Source organism: Scylla paramamosain, chromosome 33 (genome assembly GCF_035594125.1).
Source record: "Scylla paramamosain isolate STU-SP2022 chromosome 33, ASM3559412v1, whole genome shotgun sequence".
Taxonomy (NCBI): Eukaryota; Metazoa; Arthropoda; class Malacostraca; order Decapoda; family Portunidae; genus Scylla; species Scylla paramamosain.
This window is the reverse complement of record NC_087183.1, coordinates 5899748-5926220: the sequence shown is the minus strand read 5'-3', so window position 1 is coordinate 5926220 and position 26473 is coordinate 5899748. Positions and strand designations below refer to the sequence as shown.

General features: G+C 39.5%; 1 protein-coding gene across 6 annotated transcripts; it reads left to right on the top strand.

Moving 5' to 3' along the window:
- Positions 1-813: 813 nt before the first annotated feature.
- LOC135089547 (protein phosphatase 1 regulatory subunit 16A-like) lies at positions 814-26013 on the top strand. 6 transcript variants are annotated; one of them, XM_063985209.1, is made up of 11 exons: positions 814-946; positions 3685-4439; positions 4627-4843; positions 5049-5277; positions 5491-5616; positions 6120-6195; positions 9351-9439; positions 10341-10478; positions 13270-13490; positions 22829-22944; positions 23234-26013. In XM_063985209.1, the coding sequence occupies exons 2-11, from the start codon at positions 4181-4183 to the stop codon at positions 23809-23811; spliced, it is 2049 nt and encodes a 682-aa protein (XP_063841279.1). In that variant the 5' UTR covers positions 814-946; positions 3685-4180; the 3' UTR covers positions 23812-26013. The 6 variants fall into 6 exon arrangements, with proteins under 6 accessions (XP_063841279.1, XP_063841282.1, XP_063841280.1 ...); XM_063985212.1 differs by having other exon boundaries at positions 827-934; positions 4116-4439; XM_063985210.1 differs by having other exon boundaries at positions 874-934.
- The last annotated feature ends 460 nt before the right edge of the window (positions 26014-26473 follow it).

Sequence of the window (26473 nt, the reverse complement as noted above, 5' to 3'; positions counted from 1 at the left end):
GACTTGTTGGCCATTACGAAGCTGTTTGTGATAAGCTACACTAAAGTAACATATAGGATGGTAAAGGGCGAAGGTCCCTCCTCACCGTCCTCAGAGATGCAGTTTAATTAGTGCCCTTTGAAGGAGACAAAGATAACAGCACTGTTTTATATATATATATATATATATATATATATATATATATATATATATATATATATATATATATATATATATATATATATATATATATATATATATATATATATATATAATTTTTTTTCAATAATTAGTATTTACCATAGCAGTCCAAACAGTAGTTACGAGTACGGGATTATACTTTTGCCTAACCTACTTAATGCCACGCCAGTCTTGCTCTACCTGTCTGGCCTACCTTTTCCCTTTTCACGTCCCTGTCTCATAACACCTGTCGCTGCTGCTGCTGTCTCGTGCGTCACTTCACGGTCACATTCCTAGAAATGTCATTCCACTTCTCTCTCTCTCTCATAGTCATGTTTTGCGTGTCTCGCCTCAATTTTCCTTGCAACTTTAAGATAAGAGTGAAAAGCAGAATGGTTGATGATACTTTCCACACGTAGCTTAGTAATATTCGTCTTTGACATTAAAGTCGGTCAATTTCTCCGTGATATATATAAGAAAATAAATGTAAGCAATACTTGTGAGATCCTTTAATTACTTGTTAGATTTTATTTCGCACACGTTTTTCTCAAAGTCAGCTGCAGAATTGTAAAAGATGAAAGTCAAACGGAGCACTGCTTTCATTTGTGAGACATAAGACTGGCTTGTGGTTTAAGTAAAAGCGATGATGTGCATAGAAATCAGCGAGTGCTTCCCGAGCGGCCATCATGAAGCGTGACGTCACCCGGGAGGCAGGCCGCGGCAGCGACAGTGTGGCGGCAGCAGCAGGAGGGGGAGTACACGGCCGCTCTGCCACGTGAGCCTTCCTGTGTGTTGTTATTGTGTTGTGTATGTTGTGATAAAGCGCCACCAGTCATAACAGTTCGTGGCGTTATCAGGTGCTGCGGCGGTGTGAGGTGAGCGGGTGCATAGTGGGCGTGGGCGGTGTGCGGCAGAGGTGTGGGTGGTGCACAGGTGTGATCACAGCAACACAGGTTCACGTCAGGCTGTGATGGTGGTGGCGGTGTGCTGGCAGTGTGGTGTGCTGTGCTGGTGGGTGTGGGGGGCGGGGCAGCAGGGGACGGTGGGGGTGGTGGTGGCCCGGAGCTGTAACGTGTGTGTTGCGACAAAGGGAACCTGTGTGTGGCTGTGGCTGTGAAGGCGGGGGGCGGGGGTTCAAGGGCGGACGGGAGCTGCCTTGCCCAGCCTATCTCAGCGGTGGTTAGGGCGCCACGGCCTCCACAAACCCTTGATGTGGCCTTCAAACACCGCCACCACCACCGCCATGGAATCCCTTACATCCCAGTCATCACCCGTGGACATTCCCACTCCGCGCCACATCTGTACAGGCCGAGTGTGATATCCTGCACCTGCCTCTTGTTGTACTACATGATTGACAGAATGAAATACTCGACAAGTGGTGTTTTCGCACTGAAGCCTGCACACTTGATCGATTGCTTACTGGGTTATTAAGTGCTGTTTGCTAATATGATACATGATAAACTGAACAGGATATTGTCTGCATTTATATTTTTGTGTGTGCGTGCGTGCTATTCAATATTCGTACCTTATTTTAGTTTTTACAGGATTAAGACATTTATTGTTCCCTTACATATTCTAATAAGATTACCATACCATTCTTTTTAGTAATCCTAGGGTTTGCCACATCTTCAAATGATAATGGTTCACTGATGTAATGTCTGGAATTTTTTTCAATTATTTATTTTATTTATTTATTTTACTTTTGTTACATAATTTTTTGCATTTGTCCCCTTGTTGGTGACTTGGTATACACACACACACACACAAATATGGGGACAGTTATTCATCATACCTATTCATATTTGTTTTTCCTAATTTTGATTACTGTATCTTATAAAATGTTGATGTAACTACATCATATCTCAGCTAAACACCCTTCGTACTCCTGCTCTTTCTTACTTTTTGTTTTATCTTTTCAACTTTTTTTTTTTTAAGTAGAGAATCCATGTTACTACTGCATATAGTGAAGCATTTAGTCATGAATGATGTCATTGATGTCATGAAAGGACACTCATTTCGCTAACAGCTTATACCCGTTACATATTCATTTAGTCTTAGTGATATTCATTTATTCATAGCAACTCTGAATCCTCCTCCTTAGTTTACTTACAAGTTTTTAATTCTAGTTAGGCTGTGTTCCCAGTTAGGCCTTTTTTTACACTTTTTTTTTTTTTTTTTTTTTTTTTTTTTTTTTGAGATTTTTATGCATAGAATTACATCTATCATGACTCCATTCAAATGATTTTGTCTCTTCCTGTAATTCCATACTTATTTTTCGTTTAAACAGTATTTTTAGACTTTATCTGGTAACATTAATATGGATTTATTTCCTTGTGGTGGTGCCAACACTTGAGTGCTGTGAGACACCACTTGTCATCTTTCTTTTGGGGATATTTTCTACCATTCTCTCTCTCTCTCTCTCTCTCTCTCTCTCTCTCTCTCTCTCTCTCTCTCTCTCTCTCTCTCTCTCTCTCTCTCTCTCTCTCTCTCTCTCTGGATGTCTCCTTTATGTCTTTAATGTGAATGACTGTGAAGAAGAGAAGATTAAATTAAATTAGGCATCCAGTGAAAAGATAAAAAGGGAGTAAGAATGTTCTGAGGATTGAAATATCTATTAGAGACTGATGACCAGAGGTGTCACGCAGGATTTAGTGCTGACACCAGTCATGTTTCAAGTAAATAGTACTGACATACCTCTATGAATTATATAAACAAGATTAGAACAGAGTGCTGTATGTGTGTGTGTGTGTGTGTGTGTGTGTGTTTGAATACTTGTATTTATATGAGTGTGACATGTAAGTAAACAACTATGCTCATACTATCCTGCCTCCATATCAATTATTAGTATCAACTTTTATTAAAAGTCATGCATACTTATTTGCATTGACCACTCTCTTATCAAAATTATTACAGGCTTTCATATTTCTGTGAGGAAAACTGTTAGGTGTCTCTGTTACAAGTAGTCCTCTTCAGTTTTCTTCTGTGTCTTCCCTTATCCATATCATTGTACACACACACACACAGGTCCTTTCTATTTAATTCATTCTCCATTACTCTGAACACAACAGTTAAGTCCTCTCACCTTTCTCATTTTTATGGTTAGAAGCTGCAGCCCAGACATTCATTCTTAATATGATAGGATTCAAGTTGGATACAGTCTTTCTCATAATGTGACACACACTGCTGCATGTTCAGGTCTTTGGCATGTTGTTACAGTCTCTTTCCTTATCCACTCTTATGTTCTCAAAGTTTGAGAGTTTTACTTGCTATTTTGTCTTATTATTCTCCAGTGATCATTTGAAAATGTCATTCCCAAATTTTTTCCCTACCTTTACTGATAATTACCTTTTCCATCTCGTAATCATGTTTATAGATGCTATTTTTTGTCTTTTCATTTTATCCCACTTTGTAAGATTATATCCCACTTGCCATGTTTATAATTCATAATTACCACTTAAATGTATTGTTTATCTTTTTTTTTTTTTTTTTTTTTGTGATGCACTAAATCATCTTTTGATTTTGCAGAAAAAAAAAAAAGCCTAACAACCAACACAAAGAAAATTGAGGACAAAAAGATGCTCACAGTGGAATCTTGAATATGTGTTTGCACAAAACTTCCATGACAGACTGTTGGTGAAGATGACTAGTGTGTGTGTGTATGTGCAAAAGTGAAACATGCCCAATCTTGAATGATGAGGTGCTTATGAAGTGGAACTGGAATATGCAAGAGCTTCCATTGACTATTTGATAATAGTTTTGCCTGTAGCTTGTGTATAAAAGTATCTTAATGACTGAACAGCTCATGGTTGTGATGTATGACAGTGAAGTGAGTAACCATGTGGTATGTAGACCACTGAGAATACCAAGTTCACATTTGGTTAACACAATAACAGCAACAACAAAAGCTAAAAAATGATGCACGCATTCCAAAATGCAACCTTCACATTCCTCATCAGACTAGTCGGGTGCCTGTGAGCCCTGTGCAGCCTTCACCACTACAAGCACCACCTTCAACAACACCATGGAGCACAGTGAGCTTATTGCCGAGATGGCTTACATTGAGAAGCTCTCTACCCAGGAGAGACTGAAGCTGGCCAGGCGGCGAAGGATGCAACAGATGAAGAAGTGGTCACAGAAGGAGAGGGAGATCTCTGGCAGCAAGAGAGAGAAAACAGCACTGAATGAGGCACAGAAGAGGAGGAGGGAGAATAAGAAGAATGTGTCATTTGTGAGCAGTGTGATGCTCCTGGAGGCTGCTGCACGGAATGACATTGAGGAAGGTGAGTGCTGGGTAATGGGATCCCCTTAACTGTGTAGCCTTCCTGGGGGGCTTCTACATTGCTTATTACTTTAGGTACTGCAGAGAGGAAAGCTTCCACTGTATGAATCTTGCCAACAAAGAAACGTTTTTGTTAGGATATAACCTAATGTAGCATTTAGTGCATTTATGTATTTTGTGTGGTGCAGTGAAGGCCCTACTGGAGGTTGGAGTGGACCCTGACTCTACCAATGAAGATGGCCTGACAGCCCTCCACCAGTGCTGTATTGATGACTCAGAGGAGATGATGAGGCTGTTAGTGCAGCACAAAGCTGATGTCAATGCCCAGGACTCTGAGAAGTGGACACCCTTGCATGCTGCAGCCACTTGTGGGCACCTGCATCTGGCCAAGTTCCTCATTGCCAAGTGAGTTCTGTGAAACTGGAGTGTGAAGTAAATTGGATAGTGCTGGAAGGATGTGTCTGTGTGCATGCTTGAGATGGGTGGGTGGGTATCAGTAGCCAAACAGTAAAATTTGTGTCTTAATCACTCAACTGGTTAAGTCTCAATCCAGAATGGAAACTGATACACTTCAACACTCCTAGTGCCTCACTCTCCTGTTTCATCTCAGGGGTGCTAACCTGCTGGCAGTCAATGCTGATGGCAACATGCCTTACGACATTTGTGAGGATGACGCCACACTGGACTACATTGAGGGGGAGATGGCCAGCCGGGGCGTGACACAGAGCCTCATCGATGATACTCGTTCAGCCACGGAGACGCACATGTTGAATCACCTCAAGATGATGAAGAGCCAGGGACAGAGCCTAATGTTTAGGGACCACCAGGGAGCCACACCAGTGAGTAGAGAGGCTATTGTATTTGTTTACTTAGTGCAGGTTTTATGATGTCTTCACTGGGATACTGACTATGGTAAACTATACAGTATCAGGTATTCATTAGAGTATTGATGGTGAATTACATATGTTTGTTCAGGAAAGAGGTACTAGCAAATAATTATTTGACTTTGACAAGAGAGGTGAATGGTGAATAATGATGTGCCTCCTCTTCAGCTCCACATTGCTGCAGCCAATGGATATGTGCGGGTGGTGGAGTACCTGCTGAGTCAAAATGTGCCCACCGAGGCAAGGGATCATGACGACTGGTCTCCTCTGCATGCTGCTGCCTGCTGGGGCCATGTGAGTCCAGATTGAAAAATCAAACTTCAGGAAGAATTTGAGGGATCTTCTCATTTAGCACTATACTTGACACTTAATGAGACACTGCATCTCAGTTTTGGAAACAAATCAAAGAAATTTTTTATTTTGATATAGTTTTACAGTTACACAAGAGTATTACTGCCATCTCATACTTGATAGAGACTGTCAGTATTGCAGTTTAGTTGTATGGTGACAACAAAATTATTATTAAACTTTTGTAAGTACTTTGGTTGTATTGATTCTTGAAGCTTGTGAAACAGTAGTGAAACATTTTAATAATTGAATATTGTTGTCCAATTTTCCAATTTGTTAATATGGTAACAATGATTTACTATTTATCTATTTTTAAAACTACTTATATTGATTCTTTGAGTTTATAAAACAATAGTTGAGCAGTTTACCATCAAGTGTTGTAATGTTATGTGAAAGTTTATAGTGTGTTCAGAGAACAAATATAGTATATATTCATGGTTTGGTTTCAGCCGGATGTCTTGGAGATGCTGGTACAGAATGGAGCCAACCTTCATGCCCGCACCAAGAACCAGGAAACCCCTTATGGTGAGGACTCTCTTCTCAGCCATGTCATGTACACAGGGAGACAATTGACTATTTTGATTTACTTCTTCCAGGCTTTTTCTCATTGCTGCAATACCTATACTAACCAATGTGTTACTTAGCTGTAATTTTTGCATACCACATCCCCATGATAACTTCTGAAAAACTATGCTCCAATATCTCTCTTTGTACTATAAGTAATCTTAGTGTTTGAAACACAAATACATACATGATAGAGAGGTGGCTCACAAAAGGTACTTAAGCCTTCCATCACTTGAATCTCATGCACTTTGTTTCTATCCAGAATATGCCAAGTCTGTCCTCCAACTAGCCAAAAACTCATTCATTAATAGAAAATATCAAAATCTTTCTAGATGTAACCCATCCCCGGTGACTTTTGGCACCAAGCCAAAAATATCTTGAATTTCATAACATTGCTTTTTCATCTTTCCCCCTCTATTTCAACATGATGGTACCACTGTTATCTCATCTATCTCTAAAAATGAACTCTTCACTCAAACCTTTGCTAAAAACTCTACCTTAGATGATTCAGGGCTTGTTCATCCTTCTCCTCCACCCTTGTGACTACTTCATGCTACCCATTAAGATTCTTTGGAGTGATATTTTCCATGCCCTTGCTAGCTTTAACACAATCTGGCAATTTGCTCCTTGGTTTGAAAAAAAGTTTGCTATGAGAAAATAACAGTATGGTAGCTCAGGTTTTCCCTTCATATGTTTTTGAAGGCACAGAATAACAAATTCAGTGTTTGACATGTTGATATAAAGGAAGGTTATCTTTTGTGACTGTTCCTGACTTCAGCTAACAAAGGGGTTGTGGTTATTTGAAAGAAAATGTTCTACTGGGTTGATGTGCAATGCCTGGAAAAAATACAGGCCATGGTTACATAGTATGCTAGAATGGTAAAATAAAAAAGATAAGCTGTATAACTATTGCAGTGAAAAGACTGAGTGCATTGATGATGAAATGGCATGATAAGGAACGCAACGCAACGCAGTACCTCACCACAAACATGGTGATGGGCCACCCCCACAGTTTTTGCTGCTGCTGCTGTTGTTGTTGTTGTTGTTGTTGTTGTTGTTGTTGTTGTTGTAAGCTGAGGACAGACTTTTAACTGTCTTTTGTTACCATGCAAAGTAGTGTCAAATAATTTGGGGTGACCCAAAGGCACATCCTCACATTCCTCTTCACGCCATTTCAACACTAACGCACTCAGTCTTTTCATTGCAATAGTTATACAGCTTATTTTTTTTATTTATTTATTTTATTTTTTTTATTTGTTTCACCATTCTAGTGAAACTAACATTCATTTTATGTATTTGTGGCCTGTATATTTTGTAGGCATTGCACATCACCTCAGTAGAACACTTTGTTTGAAACAAACACAACTGTGCTTTCAAAAACATACAAAGACCTAACCCAAGTTGATATGTAGTTATTTTGTCCTGGCAGATTTTTTCCAGACCAAGGAGTGAGTTGGCAGTTTGTGAAATGTGATGTTCATGTCAGTGGGAGTTCTAATTGCATACTTTGCTGACTAGACCTGATGGGGTCCCTCCTATTGTTCTCTGAAACTGCACCTCTGTGCTTGCACCTTGCCTGGTCAAACTCTTCCAACTCTGTCTGTTAACATCTACCTTTCCTTCTTGCTGGAAGTTTGCTTACATTCAGCCTGTTCCTAAAAAAGGGTGACTGTTGTAATCTTTCAAACTACTGTCCTATTGCTTTAATTTCCTACCTCACTAAAGTTTTTTAATCTATCCTCAACAAGAAGATTCTTAAACATCTATCACTTCACAACCTTTTATCTGATCGCCAGTATGGGTTCTGCTGTGGTCGCTCTACTGGTGATCTGGCTTTCATTACTGAGTCTTGGTCATCCACTTTAAGAGATTTTGATGAAACTTTTGTAGTAGCTTTAAACATATCAATAGCATTTGAGAGTCTTGCACTAAGCTTTGATTTCCCTCCTACAGCTTCTGTCCTCTTTTTAACCTTGTCTTGAGTTTCCTCTTTGATCATTCTATTGCTGCTGTGGTAGATGGTCACTGTTCTTCTCCAAAATGTATTAACAGTTTTGTTCTTCAGGGTTCTGTCCTGTCACCTATTGTTCATCAATGATCTTCAAAGCCAAACTACTACTAGTCTACTCTTATGCTGATGATACCACCCTGCAATTTTCCACATCTTTTCATAGATGTGCAACCCTTCAAGAATTAAATGGCTCACACTGGGAAGCCACAGAATGGCTGTCTTCAGATCTCTAAAATTTTTTGATTGGGTAAAGCAAGCATAGTATTATTCCGTATCTCAAAAACTCAATTCCTTCGTCTATCTACTTGACACGACCTCCCAGATAACTATTCCCTCTTCTTCAATGGCACTCAACTGTCCCTCTCTTCTACATCAAAACTGGGAACTTCACATCTCATCTTTAACTAAATCAGCTTCTATGAAGTTAAGCATTCTGAGTTGTCTCCACCAGTTTTTTTCACACACCCAACTGCAAACCCTATACAGGGGGAGTATGCTTCTCATGTTTGGGAAGGTTCCGTTTATACCTCTCTTTTTAGAGAGGGTGGAATCAAAAACATTTAATTTTATCAACTCCTCTCCTCTAACTGTCTGTCTTTAGCCTCTTTCTCATTACCACAGTGTTGCACCTCTTGCTATCTTGCTATTGCTGTTTTCATGCTAACTACTCTTCTGATCTTGCTAACCACATACCTCTCCTCCTGCGGCTTTGCTGCACGAGACGTTCTAGTTTCTCTCAACCTTGTTTTGCCCACCTCTCTAATACAAGAGTTAACCAGTATTCTCAGTCATTCATTGCTTTTTCTAGTAAATTCTGGAACTCCCTGCTTGCTTCTATATTTCCTTCTCTTTATGACTTGAACACTTCCAAGAGGGAGGTTTCAAGACACTTGTCCTACATTTTTCGATAATCCTTATGACTTCTCTTTGGGGATTGGCACTCTAGTGAACCTTTTCTCAGACATTTTTGTTGCCCTTGGCCAGTTCCCCTTATTGATAAAAAAAAAAAAATGGTTGTCCTCTCACTTTACCACTTGAAACTTAAATCTCTTAATATTTGTCTGCAGATGACCCATGCAGTTATCATATAATATATTTTCTTCAGACATATGTGAGGATGCTGAACTGAGGGAGAGGATCATGCAGCTTATCAATGAGTTGGAGACAAGGAGGTTGCATGACAACACAAGAAGGGTAAGTTTATGCAGTTTACTCAGTAACTACAGTGGAACCTCAGTTCTCAAACTTGAATGCCCTTCAAAATCTGAAATGTTTGAAATCAAAACTATTTTCCCTATAGGAATCAATGTAAAATGGATTAATCCATAATCCATTCCCAGACACCAGTCTATACTGTCTTAGCAGCTTATGACAGATGCTCCCACAGCCAAGATGGCTGCTTCACATCTCCAGCTCACAAATTATTTATCCAGAAAGGATGTAATGAATGAACTTAGTGACACAGAACTCTTCACAAGATACTGGTTAGACTGATCTAGTGAGAGAAGCCTTACAAAGGGACACAGAGAGGAGCAATCCACTTACCACCAAAATGAAAGTAATCATAACATTTAGAGATCTTGCTGCTCAGAAAAGCTACTGAAAAAATGCAATTGTGCTATAGTGATGATGTTGGAGATCGTCGAGAGCCACTGGTGGCTCGGTTTTATTCCAGAGCACTGAAAACTGTTTGTTTACATCGAGGCTTTCCAACAGGATCACATTTACCTTATTTCAAAGATTGAATTACTGTCTTACACCATATTTCTCCTCCAAATATATATAAAACAAAGTAGATATTTATAGAAATTATAAATTAGCAATAAATGGCAGCTTTTGCTGTCTTTTAATATTTGAAATCAAGTAACTTTGTTCTAGAACCGAATTATGATACCACAACCAAAGCAATAATGAGTTTAAAATTTTGTTCAAAAGTCAAATTGTTCAAAAAGGGAGGTGTTTGGTAACCAAGGTTCCACTGTAATGACACCATATCTGCAGTATATATTTAGCAGCTGCACATTGTCATGTGTGACTGTGTGAGACTTGTAACTGCTTTTATTAGTAAATTGTTAACATATATTGTTGTCCACAGATCCGGCGTGCGCATTCCAACACACGCACACAGTCAGTCCGCCGCACCTCCATTCGGGAGAAGACGTTGACACCAAAGAAGGAAGCACAGGAGGAGGCAAGGATAAGACTGCAGCTAGAAAACAAAAAGAAACCACTGGTAAGGACTGGTTTTTATCTTGCTGTTCTGACTCTTAGCTGTGTGCTGCTTCTGACTTCAGGTCATAGAAATCATGCACATTATCTTATCCTCTGCTGTTGTTTTTTTTTTTTTTTCTTTTCTCTCTCTCTCTCTCTCTCTCTCTCTCTCTCTCTCTCTCTCTCTCTCTCTCTCTCTCTCTCAATAGCTTAGGCAGTAAAGTTGTGGTGTCTTCAGAGAACATAAAAGAATTTGTATACTGATTTCTGATGTTTCCCCAAGTGGCAGCAATGTGGTGATGTTTTGAAAACCTGCCATGACTGAGATGTTGCACAGTTTAAAGATGTTTGCTGATAGGCTATTGGAGTAATGACAATCAGCTTTTTTTAAACCTATTAAATAAATGTCACTTACATATTTACTATTTACATATTTACAGAAAAGTGCTTCTGATATGTCTCTACCAGAATAACAAGTTACATATTACTATTTTTCCTTTTTACAAGTAGTTATAACAATTAAATGATATAAATTTTGTCTTTTCAAGTAGTCATTATTCAGTAATTAATGTAATCCTCATACAAGAAACATGTACGATGTCAGTTTCATCTGTTTTACACATAATTCAGTAATTACTTTGATCTTCATGCATGAAAGCGTCACATCAATTCACTTAATTAATATTTAGTAATGAATTTATTTTTCATACGCATTGCAACCTTACAGATTGCAAAACATAAACATATATTATAACAATAACACTAAATATTCCACAGGTATTCATCCTCCTTCCTGATCATGAGATAATTGATATTTAGACTGCATTATGCAGCTTTTGAGTTTCTGTGTGTTTAAGTTATTCCATCCATCTCACCTCTCTCTGTTACTGAACTCTTCCCTCACACAATATAACCCCATTCTACAGTGCCTATTTTTCTCATAAAGTTATCTTTGCTTTTAAGGACATTTTATTTTTGTGTTACTGATCCATAAATATGACCCACTGGTAAGCATGGTGGGACACCAATCACGGTATAGGGGTGCAGATTAGAGGTATAGAGGTCAGTTTTCCTTCCCCATCTTCCCAGACCACCTTTGTGGTGGTTTATGGCCTTATTTCTGTTGTGGTGCCATATACCTGTGTCTGTTTTGTCTCTGCTTAGACCTATTGCCCCTTCTTATCTTGTTTGTAAACAGTTTTACCATATACTGGCTTTATCTCTTTTCCCTATTTCTCTTTCATCCTGTTCTTCTCACTTTGCTGTCTTTTGATGTTTTCTTTCTTCATTTGATTTTTCCCTTTTCTTGTTCTGTTTGTATGTAATACTGTAGGGTTACTCTATATCTATTGTAGCAAGAAGTATAAGATGTAACTCATGGCTTAATATAATGAATATATATATATATATATATATATATATATATATATATATATATATATATATATATATATATATATATATATATATATATATATATATATATATATATATATATATATATATATATACATACATACATACATACATACATACATACATACATACAGTTGCCGCAAATGAAATGAATAGAGCAAAGACACAGATGAATAGTACACTTGGAAAAATGTGGATACATTTGAGTTGCATATCCACCACCCATGTGCTGGAGTGCAATCAACATACATCTGACAGCAGCTGAGACACTAGTGTAGCTGTTCAAGTACCTCCCACACCAATGCTGGTCCAGTTCCCATGGAGGCAATATCTGTAACTGACTGCTCCATTAGGCTGTGTGGCCTGTTGTTGGCAGGTTTTGGACACCTACAATTTTGCTGTTGGATTTTACCATGAGACCATAGGCTGAAAATAGAAGAAAAACCTCATGCCTTGGAATAGCTGCAGCAGTGTTAGTGATACATTTGGCAGCTTATTTTGGGGTGACCCACAGAGCCATTTACCAGCTTGAAAATTGTCCCTCCCCCCACTCCCCAATGTACCACCAATAAAAGATTAGCTTGGGATTCCAAAAAATAATTCCTATGACACAGGAGTTTCTGTGTGTGGGGAAGTTATGACACAATGATCACACTTCAGCACATGGGTAGTGGATATGCTACTCAAATGTATCCACATTTTTCCATGTGTACTTTTTATCTGTATTTTTGCTGTATACATTTTTTTTTTGTGGCAAATTTATATATGTATATTTATGTAAGAGGGTCACTGGCCAAGGGCAATAAAAAAAAAAACTTGAAGGGGGAAAAAAAAAGAGTGCCAGTTCCTGAAGTGAGTTTAAATGGAAAAATTAAATAAAGGATGATAAATGCTTGGAATCTTCCTCTTCAGAGTTCAAGTTGCAGGAAAGTGGAAATAAATAAGCAAACAGGAGTTCCAGAGTTTACCAAAAAAAGGAGTGAATGATTGAAAATACTGGTAACTTTTGCATTAGAGAGGTGGACAGAATAGGAGTGGAAGTAGAAAGCCTTGTGCAGTGAGGTTGTGGAAAGAGGGGAAGCAAGCAGTTAACATTAGAAGAGCAATTAGTGAGAAAAAATAGTGGTAGAAGATAACAAGAGATGCATCATTGCGGCAATGTGAGAGAGGCTGAAGGCAGTCAGTTGGGAGGAGTTGATAAGACAAAATACTTATAATTCCACCCTGTCTAGGAGAGCAGTATGAGTGAAACCTCCACATACATGTGAAGCATACTCCATACATGAATGTATAAGGCCCCTGGACAGAGTTAGCAGCTGGGGGATCTTCACACTTTTCCATATTAATAGGAATTAGGTTATGGTGCATCCCAGGACTCAGAGCAGCATTACTTTCAGGAGAACTCCCCTGCCTCAAGCTCCCTGCGCACTGTGAAGGAAGGTGAAGGATCCCCCATGACCTCCTTCCCTGCAGTGATTGCTGACAACACCACTACCACCACTTCCAGCAGCAACAAGAACACAACTGCCATTAGTAACAAGAACACCACTACTAGTAACAAGAGTCCATCCATCACCAGAAACACAAATATCACCACCCCCACCTCAATTAGTGCCAAGTAAGTGCTGAAAGAGTTGATGATTCAGGGAGGCCAATGAGTGATAGGTATGTAGGGAGGGTAGAAGGGCAATTGGTGAACATAACAGAATTATGGATGTGAGAGGTATAAGGATTTTTCAGAGGAAAGACCATGAATGGTATGGATGAATAACAGGAAGCAGATGGTAGGATGAATGTAAGGCTGAATGATGAGAAGCTGGAAGAGATAGACTTTCAAATATCTTGGATTTACAAAACAGGAATAGAGACAGGTTAAAACTATGGTAAAGGAAGCAGGAAAGTGTTGGGAAGTATGAATAGACTTTAAGAGTAGGGCACTTGGAATGAATGTAAAGAGAATATTGTATGAAGGGATAGTAGTGCCTACTGCACTGTACAGTGCTGATACTTAGATATGGAAGTAGCAGACAAAAAGAGATTGAATGTAAAGGAGATGAGATGTCTAAGGAGTATGTGTGGAGTGGCTCAGATAGACAGAGAAACAAGTGAGAGGTGTTGTGAGAAATTTGGCAGGATTGGCAGAGCAGTGTGTTGAGATGGTATGGATATGCTGAGAGAATGGAGGATGATGAAGATAGTAAGATCAAGTGTGAGAGGTGTGAACTTAAAGGTAGGCTATGTAAGGGATGGATAGATAGCATAAAGGAGGCCTGAAAGGGAAGAGGATTGACACTGGAGCATAGAATGATTGTGTGACAGAAGCAAATGGAGACCAGTTGAGTGTGTGAAGCACATGGCCTTTGCAACCTTCAAGGGAGGCACTACACATTGATGGTCTCACACAGGTTTGGGCAATTGGGTGTGATAGGTTCTTATTATAAAGGAGTACTTTCTCTTCTGCCAAGATGTGATATACACCATTAAAATACAGTAATTAGCAAAGCCTGTTTCTGCTTCTACCACCACTATCCATCCATCTATAGATGGCATCTCTCTTACAACAACTAGTATCACTACTATTATTGACACAGTTTACTGCTCTGAGTTGTAAAATGTTACAAACATGAAAAAAAAAGTTTATTGTGCCTTATGGATGTTTAGATTTTAACAATGATGAGTAAAGTGTATTGAAGGGGGTGAAGGGATGTCACACCCATATTTTCAAAGTGTGGGAATTAGGAGAGGGAAAGAAGTGGGAGTAGGAGGAGGAGGAGAAAAGAACAAGGAGAATTAATTGAGGTTATGATTTTTTTATAGTTGTCGCATCTTAAATGTGATTGCAGTAAGTCACATGTCACCAACCTGTATATCCCTCCATATCCACATGCCTATAGTTTTGCTACTGTATCCACCACAGAGAAGGTGTGCAGGAGAAATCACTACTCTATGGCAACATTTGAGTTCTCACCCATTGCTTTGATTGACAGAAAAGCTAAATGTTGATTACTCTTACCTGGAGAAACGTCCTTTTTTTTTTTTTTTTTAGGAGGGACATTGGCCAAGTGCAATAAAAAATCCAATAAAGAAAAAAAAAAAGGCCCACTGAGATGCCAGTCCCAGAAAAGGGTCCAAAGTGGTAGTCAAAAATTGAAGGATAAGTGTCTTGAAACCTCCCTCTTGAAGGAACTCAAGTCATAGGAAGGTGAAAATACAGAAGCAGGCAGGGAGTTCCAGAGTTTACCAGAGAAAGGGATGAATGATTGAGAATACTCTTGCATTAGAGAGGTGGACAGAATAGGGGTGAAAGAAGAAAGTCTTGTGCAGTGAGGCCGTGGGAGGAGGGGAGGCATGCAGTTAGCAAGATCAGAAGAGCAGTTAGCATGAAAATAACAGTAGAAGATAACTAGAGATGCAACATTGCGGTGATGAGAGAGAGGCTGAAGACAGTCAGTTAGTGGAGAGGAGTTGATGAGACAAAAAGCTTTTGATTCCACCCTATCTAGAAGAGCAGTATGAGTGGAACCCCCCCCCCCTCAGACGTGTGAAACATGCTCCATACACCACGGATGGATAAGGCCCTTGTACAGAGTTAGCAGGCGGAGACGTCTCAGAATGCCTAACTTCATGGAAGCTGTTTTAGCTAGAGATGAGATGTGAAGTTTCCAGTTCAGATTATATGTAAAGGACAGACCGAGGATGTTCAGTGTAGAAGAGGGGGACAGTTGAGTGTCATTGAATAAGAGGGGATAGTTGTCTGGAAGGTTGTGTTGAGTTGACAGATGGAGGAATTGAGTTTTTGAGGCATTGAACAATACCAAGTTTGCTCTACCCCAATCAGAAATTTTAGAAAGATCAGAAGTCAGGTGTCTGTGGCTTCCCTTCGTGAAATGTTTACTTCCTGAAGTGTTGGATGTCTATGAAAAGACATGGAAAAGTGCATCAGCGTAGGATTGGATAGGACAAGAAGCTTAGTTTAGGTCATTGATGAATAATAAGAGAGTGGGTGACAGGACAGAACCCTGAGGAACACCACTGTTGATAGATTTAGGAGAAAGACAGTGACTGTCTACCACAGCAGCAATAGAACGGTCAGGAAGGAAACTTGAGATGAAGTTAGAGAGAAGGATAGAAGCCATAGGAGAGTAGTATGGAAATCAAACTTTGTGCCAGACTCTATCAAAAGCTTTTGATATATCCAAGGCAACAGCAAAAGTTTCACCAAAATCTCTAAAAGAGGATGACCAAGGCTCAGTAAGGGAAGCCAGAAGATAATCAGTAGAGCGGCCTTGACAGAACCCATACTGCCGATCAGATAGATGTTTAAGAATCTTCCTGTTGAGGATAGATTAAAAAAATTTAGATAGGCAGAAAATTAAAGCGATAAGACAGTAGTTTGAGGGATTCTTATCAAGTACTTTCGCTTACATTCCTCTTGCAGCTTTGAGCTAAGCATATAGACTTCCATGGGCAAGATCCTTATAATATCTGGGACTTGCACAAATGAAGTTAATATGTTGAGAGTGCTTGAGTGCCCTGTACTATGTACTAAGAAAAATGTCAGTACACTGGCATTAACTAAGGTATAATATGCCACCTGATGTCCAAGTTTAAGGTTTTGGGAAGACGTGAGATACCCTGCCATAAACATTAACATCCTGGAGAAGCATGTCATCCTGTTCCTTTATTTGTTCTGCTGTAGTGGTGGTGAGATTCTCCTCCAACTGGCACCTTGTGTGAGCTGAAGTCCTATCACTTATCTTGAGATGCCATCCCCACCATGTATGTGGTTGGGCATCTTATGCTCTCCAGAGCCCATATACCTAAAAAGCTCTAAAAGACTTAAATTTACTCCTAGTTAAAAATATATGCTGAAAGTGTATAAAAGAAACTATATAGGTTTTCTCAAGTCACTAAGTCATTAGTAAAAGTAAAATCTAAACTCACTACACATGCTATGTTTAGGGCTTAAGAAGACCCTAACCATTATGATTTTGCACTTGAATGTCAAAACAACACATAAAAGTATTTAATGTTAATTTATTTTTTACTTTTTTATAAAAACAACCAGAGTATTGACACATTTTATGAGTTTAATAATGTACATGAGGCGAGTTCAGACTAGGAACCCTCTCCGAGGATGTCAGCACAGCAACAGTGGTAGGGGCAGCTTGGCCGAGCCAAGGAAAGAGAGAGGCAGCTCTATCAGGCTAATTGGATGACACACTAGTTTCTGCTTAATGCAAAATTATTTTCAGAATTCTGCCTATCCCTGCAAGCAGCTGTGGAGATAGCTGAGTTAGGCTGAGTGCAGTTAGATTTATTAAATTCCACCAGCTCCCTGCAAGCAGCTGTGAGATCACTTGATTAAGTTGGGTTGTATTCAGAATTTGTTAAATTGTACTTATTTCCTGCAAGGGACTGTTGGGTGTGTGGGTGAGGTTATTAAGTTGAATGCAAAAAGATAAGTTAAATTCCAGTTACTTGGACTGTGTGGTGATGGGTTAGTTTAAGTGCAAAAAAAAGATTTGTTATATTCTATTTTACTCCCTGCAAGGAGCTGAGATGACTGGGTTGGTTTAAGTTAGATGTTAGATTAATTTATTATCTACCACAATAGCACACACACATTTGCCAAAACACAATTTAAAATGGATTTCAGCATCACGAGCTACAATTGCACTCCACAGTTAACTTTATTTCATGTCTTATTTACATATTCTGCCTCGGAATCTCTGGAAGCAGTAATTCTTATATGTGTGCCATCAATAACAATGATGACATTGGGGAATCCTGCAGCTTACATAATGTGTTTATCTCATCATAATTTCCATCAGAGAGAGAGAGAGAGAGAGAGAGAGAGAGAGAGAGAGAGAGAGAGAGAGAGAGAGAGAGAGAGAGAGAGAGAGAGAGAGAGAGAGAGAGAGAATCTAAAGATGCCATGTATTGCCGTGGGGGTTTTAGCCAAACCATTGTACCAAATTTAAGGCCTTAATCTCATCATAGTCCCTGCATTGCAACTCCTTAGTGCATCCCTCACAAGTTCTATCACATATAGAATATCATTAAGGCCAGGCAGAACTCTTTTGATCACCTAAGCATCACTATACTCTTGTAGGATGCCTCTCCTTTGCCAAAAATTGAGGCGTTGGGGTGTCATCCTGTGGCCTAAAAGTAATTTTAGGCACATTAGGAGTATCCCTCACCACTCAAGCTGCTATAAATCTTTTAGGTCTTAAAGGTGATTATGTATTACTTTTAAGGAATTTTTTATCAGTAAAAATAAAATTGGTCACTAAAAGTACTTTGTTAAAAATGTTTATGTATACTGGCCCAGAAGCCAGTATACTAACTTGAAGACAAGGCAGTGTACTGTAATGATTTATGGCAGTGTGCTGACCTACTTACTTATTACTGGGTCTTAATTTTTAGTATGTTATATTAGCCTCACATGTGCACATCTCGGACATCACCATAATTTTGCACGTATAAAAACATGAATGCGTAACTCAAGAACATAAGAATTAAGGGAAGCTGCAAGAAGTCATCAGGCTTACATGTGGCAGTCCCTGTATCAAATATATCTACCTGTTTCCACCTATCATCCCCATCCATAAGTCTTGTCTAATCTTCTCTTAAAGCTCCTTAATGTCTTAGCACTAACAACTTGATTAATCTCTTTCTTAAACCTATATTTTCAAGCTTGAACCCATTTTTCTTGTTCTGGCCTGGTTGCTGATCTTAAGCACTAACAACTTGATTAATCTCTTTCTTAAACCTATATTTTCAAGCTTGAGCCCATTATTTCTTGTTCTGTCCTGGTTGCTGATCCTAAGAACTTTGCTTACGTCCCACTTGTTATAACCCTTATACCACTTAAAGACTTCTATCAGGCCCCCCTCTTAACTTACGTCTCTCTTAAATAATGTAAGCTTAACAGCTTCAATCTTGCCTCGTAATGAATACTCCTCATCCCCTGTATCCTTATAATCATTCTCCATTGAACTGATTCTAATAGAACTATATCCTTCCTGTAATGTGGGAACCAGAACTGCACAGCACCAAATATAACTTTAATATTACTTCAGGCCTTCTACTTTTAACACTCCTAAAAATTAATCTTAATACCCTATTTCCCCTGCTTCTGGCCTCTGTGCATTGCTTTCTTAGACAGAGTTCAGAGCTGTGCTGCAGAGAGGGTAAGGGCAGAGGTACTTAATAAGAAAGCACATGCTTCTCCAGGCAAACATAATTAAAATTACCATTTTTTTAATCAAAGCAATGAGTAAGAACTCTGATGATGCCATATACTGTAGTTGTGATTTTTCCTGTGCAACTTTTTTTTGGGTAAATACAGTGGCACGATAATAGTTATGTAGGTATACAGGGTGGTAGCACTTGATTCACCATGATTGAGATGTGTTGACTCTAAATATGGGGCCCACCAATCCCTCAGGCAATATACCAGGTCACAAGTTGTGTTGTACAGTGCAGTCACAACTTACATTGTCAAAGATGATCCTTCGAGTTTTTTTTTTTTTTTTTTTTTTTTTTTTTTATGTAGGAAGGACACTGGCCAAGGGCAACAAAAAAACAATAAAAAAATGCCCACTGAAATGCCAGTCCCATAAAAGGGTCAAAGCAGTGGTAAAAAATTGATGAATAAGTGTCTTGAAACCTCCCTCTTGAAGGAATTCAAGTCATGGGAAGGTGGAAATACAGAAGCAGGCAGGGAGTTCCAGAGTTTACCAGAGAAAGGGATGAATGATTGAGAATACTGGTTAACTCTTGCATTAGAGAGGTGGTCAGGATACGGGTGAGAGAAAGAAGAAAGTCTTGTGCAGTGAGGCCGTGGAAGGAGGGGAGGCATGCAGTTAGCAAGATCAGAGGAGCAGTTAGCATGAAAATAGCGGTAGAAGACAGCTAGATATGCAACAATGCGGCGGTGAGAGAGAGGCTGAAGACAGTCAGTTAGAGGAGAGGAGTTGATGAGACGAAAAGCTTTTGATTCCACCCTATCTAGAAGAGCAGTATGAGTGGAACCCCCCCAGACATGTGAAGCATACTCCATACATGGACGGATAAGGCCCTTGTACAGAGTTAGCAGCTGGGGGGGTGAGAAAAACTGGTGGAGACGTCTCAGAACGCCTAACTTCATAGAAGCTGTTTTAGCTAGAGATGAGATGTGAATTTTCCAGTTCAGATTATAAGTAAAGGACAGACCGAGGATGTTCAGTGTAGAAGAGGGGGACAGTTGAGTGTCATTGAAGAAGAGTGGATAGTTGTCTGGAAGGTTGTGTCGAGTTCATAGATGGAGGAATTGAGTTTTTGAGGCATTGAACAATACCAAGTTTGCTCTGCCCCAATCAGAAATTTTAGAAAGATCAGAAGTCAGGTGTTCTGTGGCTTCCCTGCGTGATATGTTTACCTCCTGAAGGGTTGGACGTCTATGAAAAGACGTGGAAAAGTGCAGGGTGGTATCATCAGCATAGGAGTGGATAGGACAAGAAGTTTGCTTTAAAAGATCATTAATGAATAATAAGAAGAGAGTGGGTGACAGGACAGAACCCTGAGGAACACCACTGTTAATAGATTTAGGAGAAGAACAGTGACCATCTACCACAGCAGCAATAGAACGGTCAGAAAGGAAACTTGAGATGAAGTTACAGAGAGAAGGATAGAAACCGTAGGAGGGTAGTTTGGAAATCAAAGCTTTGTGCCAGACTCTATCAAAAGCTTTTGATATGTCCAAGGCAACAGCAAAAGTTTCACCAAAATCTCTAAAAGAGGATGACCAAGACTCAGTAAGGAAAGCCAGAAGATCACCAGTAGAGCGGCCTTGATGGAACCCATACTGGCGATCAGATAGAAGGTTGTGAAGTGATAGATGTTTGAGAATCTTCCTGTTGAGGATAGATTCAAAAACTTGAGATAGCCAGGAAATTAAAGCAATAGGACGGTAGTTTGAGGGATTAGAACGGTCACCCTTTTTAGGAACAGGTTGAATGTAGGCAAACTTCCAGCAAGAAGGAAAGGTAGATGTTGACAGACAGAGCTGAAAGAGTTTGACTAGGCAAGGTGCAAGCACGGAGGCATAGTTTCGGAGAGCAATAGGAGGGACCCCATCAGGTCCATAAGCCTTCCGAGGGTTTTGGCCAACAAGGGCATGGAAAACATCATTGCGAAGAATTTTAATACGTGGCATGAAGTAGTCAGAGGGTGGAGGAGAGGGAGGAACAAGCCCAGAATCGTCCAAGGTAGAGTTTTTAGCAAAGGTTTGAGCAAAGAGTTCAGCTTTAGAAATAGATGTGATAGCAGTGGTGCCATCTGGTTGAAGTAGAGGAGGGAAAGAAGCAAAGTTATTGGAGATATTTTTTGGCTAGATGCCAGAAATCACGAGGGGAGTTAGATCTTGAAAGGTTTTGACATTTTCTGTTAATGAAGGAGTTTTTGGCTAGTTGGAGAACAGACTTGGCATGGTTCCGGGCAGAAATATAAAGTGCATGAGATTCTGGTAATGGAAGGCTTAAGTACCTTTTGTGGGCCACCTCTCTATCATGTATAGCACGAGAACAAGCTGTGTTAAACCAAGGTTTAGAAGGTTTAGGACGAAAAAAAGAGTGAGGAATGTACGCCTCCATGCCAGACACTATCACCTCTGTTATGCGCTCCGCACACAAAGACGGGTCTCTGACACAGAAGCAGTAGTCATTCCAAGGAAAATCAGCAAAGTCTACACCCAAAAGGTGCAAAATACTTAACTCTTTCTCTTCCACTGCTAACTACTACCACCTATATTATCTTTATCATAACAACTGCTAGCACCATGACTATTATTGTCTCATTTGTCATAACAATAACTGCTATCATTGTTTCAGTCATCACATGCATCACCACCCTTTATGTGGAAGCTTTTACCTAGTGACAATTCCACCAGGGATCAGAAGTCGAAGGTTAGGTGGAAAAGAGAGGCCCTGGAACTATCTTTTTGTAGATTGAGTGTACAACACAGAAAAGTGTTTACATACGTTATTTTTACGTATCCATTTTGGCACACACACACACACACACACACACACACACACACACACACACACACACACACACACACACACACACACACACACACACACACACACACACACTTGTCCAGTATCTATTTTGAGTGTGCCACTGATTTTGATTTTAAGAACCATTGCTCTGTAATGAGGCTTGAATTAAATGGAATAGGAAGTATTGCCTGGAAAGCAGTGGTGATTTTTTTGGAAAATCATAGGGTTTGCTGATTGTAAACTACTGTGAAGGATTAGTTTCAGTGCCTGCATAATTGTAAGTGATGGTCTAATTTGATTTTGTAATTTTCCATGCCAGTCTTTTCCTGTCATGAATTCTTTTAGTTGTGAATGCTATACAACACACAGAACTGCATACATTTCTGGTCTTGCTGGAGGAAAAGTCTTATTATAAATCAGTTTTATAAATTGGCAGGGTGGTCTAAGTCAACAGCTATTTAAAAATGCTCTTTGCAATAACTCAAGAGCAGGGATACATTTCCCTGAGCTGGTGGACTGTCAGATGTATTTTTTTTGGTCACAGCTTTCTTCAACCAATAAATAATAAAAATATATCTTTTAGATTCATTTTAAGGATAAGTTTTTATGTGAGAAGCTGTGGTGAGTACTTTTGGTTTGTAAACTAGCTGTTCAGTTTGTGATATGAGGTCAGAGAGGGAGGGAGAAGCTAGACCATGCAAGGATGTAAATGGACAAAATCTATAATGGTGATCTGCTTGGAACAGTTCTTGGGAACAGTTCTTAGGAACCAGTGTCAGAACATCACTGGAAGAGGAACAAAGAAGAATGAGTATCATTAATGGGTTATGGCTATACATTCTTGGGAGGCAACATTGTCTTACAATAAAGATTGATGACATGCTTATCTATCTTAATCTATTTTCAGAGATAAATTCATGGTGGAAGAAGAGGAGGAGGAGCTCAAGAAGGAACGGAGAGAAAAGGAAAAGGAGAACAGTGCAGTCATACATGAGAAAGATAAAAATATGATTATGTCCTCAGGTGAATATTCTATCCTGATTTTTCTTCAGTATAGCAGTAGTTGAAAATTCCTATAACAAAAAACAGGATTTATCGCTGACACATGCCATAAATTAGGGGAGTTCTGTTCTTTTGGTATTAACTGATGACCATAGTCTGTTTTTTTGGATACTGCTTTTTCCTATACAAGGAGACCTGTCAAAGAAGTTAGTTTTCCAGTCAGTTAAATAACTAACAGCATTGTTAGATAATAATTATGAAGTTCTGTATATGTATGCACTTATTAAGCACTTGCTATCCTCAATTTCAGCCATCCCACCAAAGAGGGAGAGGGACCTACTTGTGAGGTCAAACTCCACCACCACCTCTAACAAGCTTGAGTGCACAACAGAATCCAACAGCACAACAGACACTCCAGATGCTCCCCAGGTGGCCACTCCTCCAATTCCTCCTCCCAGAACTTCTTCCAACTCACGACAGGAGGTGGTAGCAGCAGGCAGTGGCACCAATGGTGGTGGGAGTGGCATGATAACTCACAGTGGGGAGGGTGGCAGCAAGATAGACATACATGTCACTGTCACAGTCAACCCATTTTCCCCTGGGACTCTAGCTGACCTGAAAAAACAGCGAGCCTTATCCCGGGCCTCTCAAAACTCCTACACCCTCTCCCCAGCTTCCTCCACTGCCAGCACATACTCCCTTTCTACATCAGACTATGAGTCACGACCTCACCCTCATGGATCAGAGTTCTCTGCATCTTCTGTCCGAGTTGACACAGTTTCTTATCGTCCCCCTGCTTCGCCCTCAGTGGCACCTCGTAAATTCTGTGGCAACCCAACAGAAGTGATTGGAGGTGTTGATGCCCATTCCTGTTGTTGTCTGATGTGAGGTGTTGAAAGTGTGTGTTCCAGTTATTGGAACAAAGACTAAAGGCAGTACAAATGAAAATGTATCAAGACTTACATAGGCCATGTGGTGGTACTTCAGAAATTAACAAAGTAGTGCTGTTACTGACTGTTTTAAGGTGACTGACCACATATTGTATGAAATTATTTACTAGGTGTGAATCTTTTCAATGTGTATTCAACATGAAAATAATATGTCATGCCAGTAGAAATGTATGCTGGTTATAGTGCATCACAGCTACAGTGCATTCTGGTCAATATTTGCTCATTCATCTACACATTCCTCTTGGGTAATCTGATTGGACATTCCTCTTCAGTGTGTCTGATGCAACACCCAAGCTTCACATCCTTGCTCATTTTATGTGCTGCATGGTTAGTCTTGCCCTTTTAAAGTTTCATTCCAAAATATATTTAGAGATAGTGTTACACTTATAATTTGAAGTCATTTCATTCATCATTCCCAAATATCTGTAACAAATATTTAGTGCACTAATAATTTGTGTTCTTTGGATGAAATAATGGAAAGGTGCTATAATTGCCTTCAAAAAGTAAAGTAATAATTTTACTGTGCTGAATAAGCTTTTTTTATTTGTTGGTGTATAAGGGATGTAAACCAGATTAAGCTGGTTCAGTTAAACCCTTACTCTTGAGATGAGAGTTGTACCACATTGCTGATAGTCTGTTTATACAGGCTGAGCTTTGTTTATGTGAAGCTGAAAGTGCTCATAGTACACCAAAAAGACTACAATATCCTTTAAAGCATAGCAAGTCAGAAAATAAATGAAAATATTTTCAAATACAACTAAATGACATGCTGACTACTGATACAGAAGTACAATTTTTATGCCAAGAAAATACTTAAAATTTTGAGATAGAATGCTTGAGTACTTCACTGCCTGGCCAGATCATTATGCAGTAGTTGATGTTAATAGCTGTGAGGTCTGTTAAGATTTTGGTATTGAAAACTTATTTAATTCATAAAGTGCATAAAGGTTTCAATGCATGGCAAGACTCCAACAAAACTTTAAATTCATGGTGTTAATTTTTCAATGCCTTGCCCTGCTTGGTTAAATTCCTGACAAGCAAGGTAGTGTTAGAGAGTTACTATTAACCCCTTATATAATGATTTAACCATACACTACTAGTCAGAGCAGAAGGCACGAGATTTGGGACCCTAAGAGGGAGATTAATGGCATAGAAAATACATTTCAATGTGGGTACTCACCTAAACTAGTAATTGGTAGGGTACCCTTCTACCTTCCTGATCTTTTGGAGTCTTTTGAGGTGTGAATCAGCCAGGTATTGGAGATACTGAGGGCTAATATTGTCTCATACATCCTGAACAGCAGCTTGGAGGAGTGGGAGGGAGGAGGTATCTCTGTCCTTTAGTTTAAATTTAATGTTCGCCTACAAATTTTCTATGGGGTTAAGGTGTGGTGAATTTGCAGACCATTGCAGAAATCAAACCAGTTAACAATTAACTTTGCAGTATGGCATGGTGCACCATCTTACTTGAAGGTATCAACAATTAGTTCAAAGTAGTTATTCTGGTTCATCCAAAGATTTTTTTTGCAAAAACACTAATTTCCCAAGACCATAAAAAGAAAAATTATCCCACACCATCAAAGAGTCTGGGTGTTTTACAATGTGTTTTGTGTAGCAGGGGTCATAAGCGTTAGTACCTGGTCTGCAGTACACATGGTTTCTCTGGTTGTCTGTAACTTGAAACCATGCCTCATCTGACCCAAAGTATCCAACACTATTTGTTTAAGTCCCATTCCTTGTGTTGAGACACAAAAGCAAGCCTTTTCAGACACAGAGCACATGTAACCCAAGGTTCTGACACTGCATGGCAATTACAATATCTCAAGTCACGCTTCACATATCTGTGTACAGTCCTCTCACTTACCCAAGCCAGCAAAGCAGGGTTCCTGGCCTTAAGTCCCCTGCTGGTTTTGTGAGGGTGGACCTCAAATTGCCTGTGAACAACATGCAGAGTCCTCTGGCCCACACCACACTTACGCCCTGCTGGCTTGTGAGGTGGTGGGAAAGCATCCATCCCAATAAGTTTTGGTCCATTGTTAAACAGTTCTGAGGGCTAAACCAGTGTTTGCAGCTATTTCCTTATTCAATTTATTCTCCCTTACTAAGGCACATATGAATAAAATTTGAGTTTTAGTAAGAAGTTTTCTAGGCCCCATAATGGGTAGTAACAGGGCAGGATGGTATGCCTACGCAACCACAAAAAAAAACAGGCTGAGAGGGACAAGAAAAATTCAAACAAGAGGCAACATATGACATGGGTGAGCACAAAGAAAATACATCATCTACTTTGTCTACTACTACTAGAGCTGAAGAGTTGCTAGATGTTGACATTCACCAAATCCCACTTTAAGATTTAAAGTTAGAGCGTGTAATTTAAATTTGGTCAGAGCAGAAGGCACAGTCCCTCTCATGCCTTCCGCTCTGACCAGCAGTGTATTTCACTGTTAGGGACCGATGACATCACTTAACTCACAATACATGGGGCTTCATTTTATTGGTTTGTATGATTTTTATGACAAAAAATGCCAAATTGGCACCTTGACACAAGTTGTATTTCAAGGCAGATGTGGGTGGTGATGCCATGCAGTGTGTGATTGACA

What these genes read in the sequence shown, in the direction of transcription:
- LOC135089547 (XM_063985209.1), top strand. Translation starts at nt 4,181, where the DNA reads ATGGAGCACAGTGAGCTTATTGCCGAGATGGCTTACATTGAGAAGCTC. An exon ending in ACCACCAGGGAGCCACACCA is followed by an intron (nt 5,278 to 5,490) that starts GTGAGTAGAGAG and finishes CCTCCTCTTCAG; the next exon opens with CTCCACATTGCTGCAGCCAA. An exon ending in CCCACCTCAATTAGTGCCAA is followed by an intron (nt 13,491 to 22,828) that starts GTAAGTGCTGAA and finishes ATCTATTTTCAG; the next exon opens with AGATAAATTCATGGTGGAAG.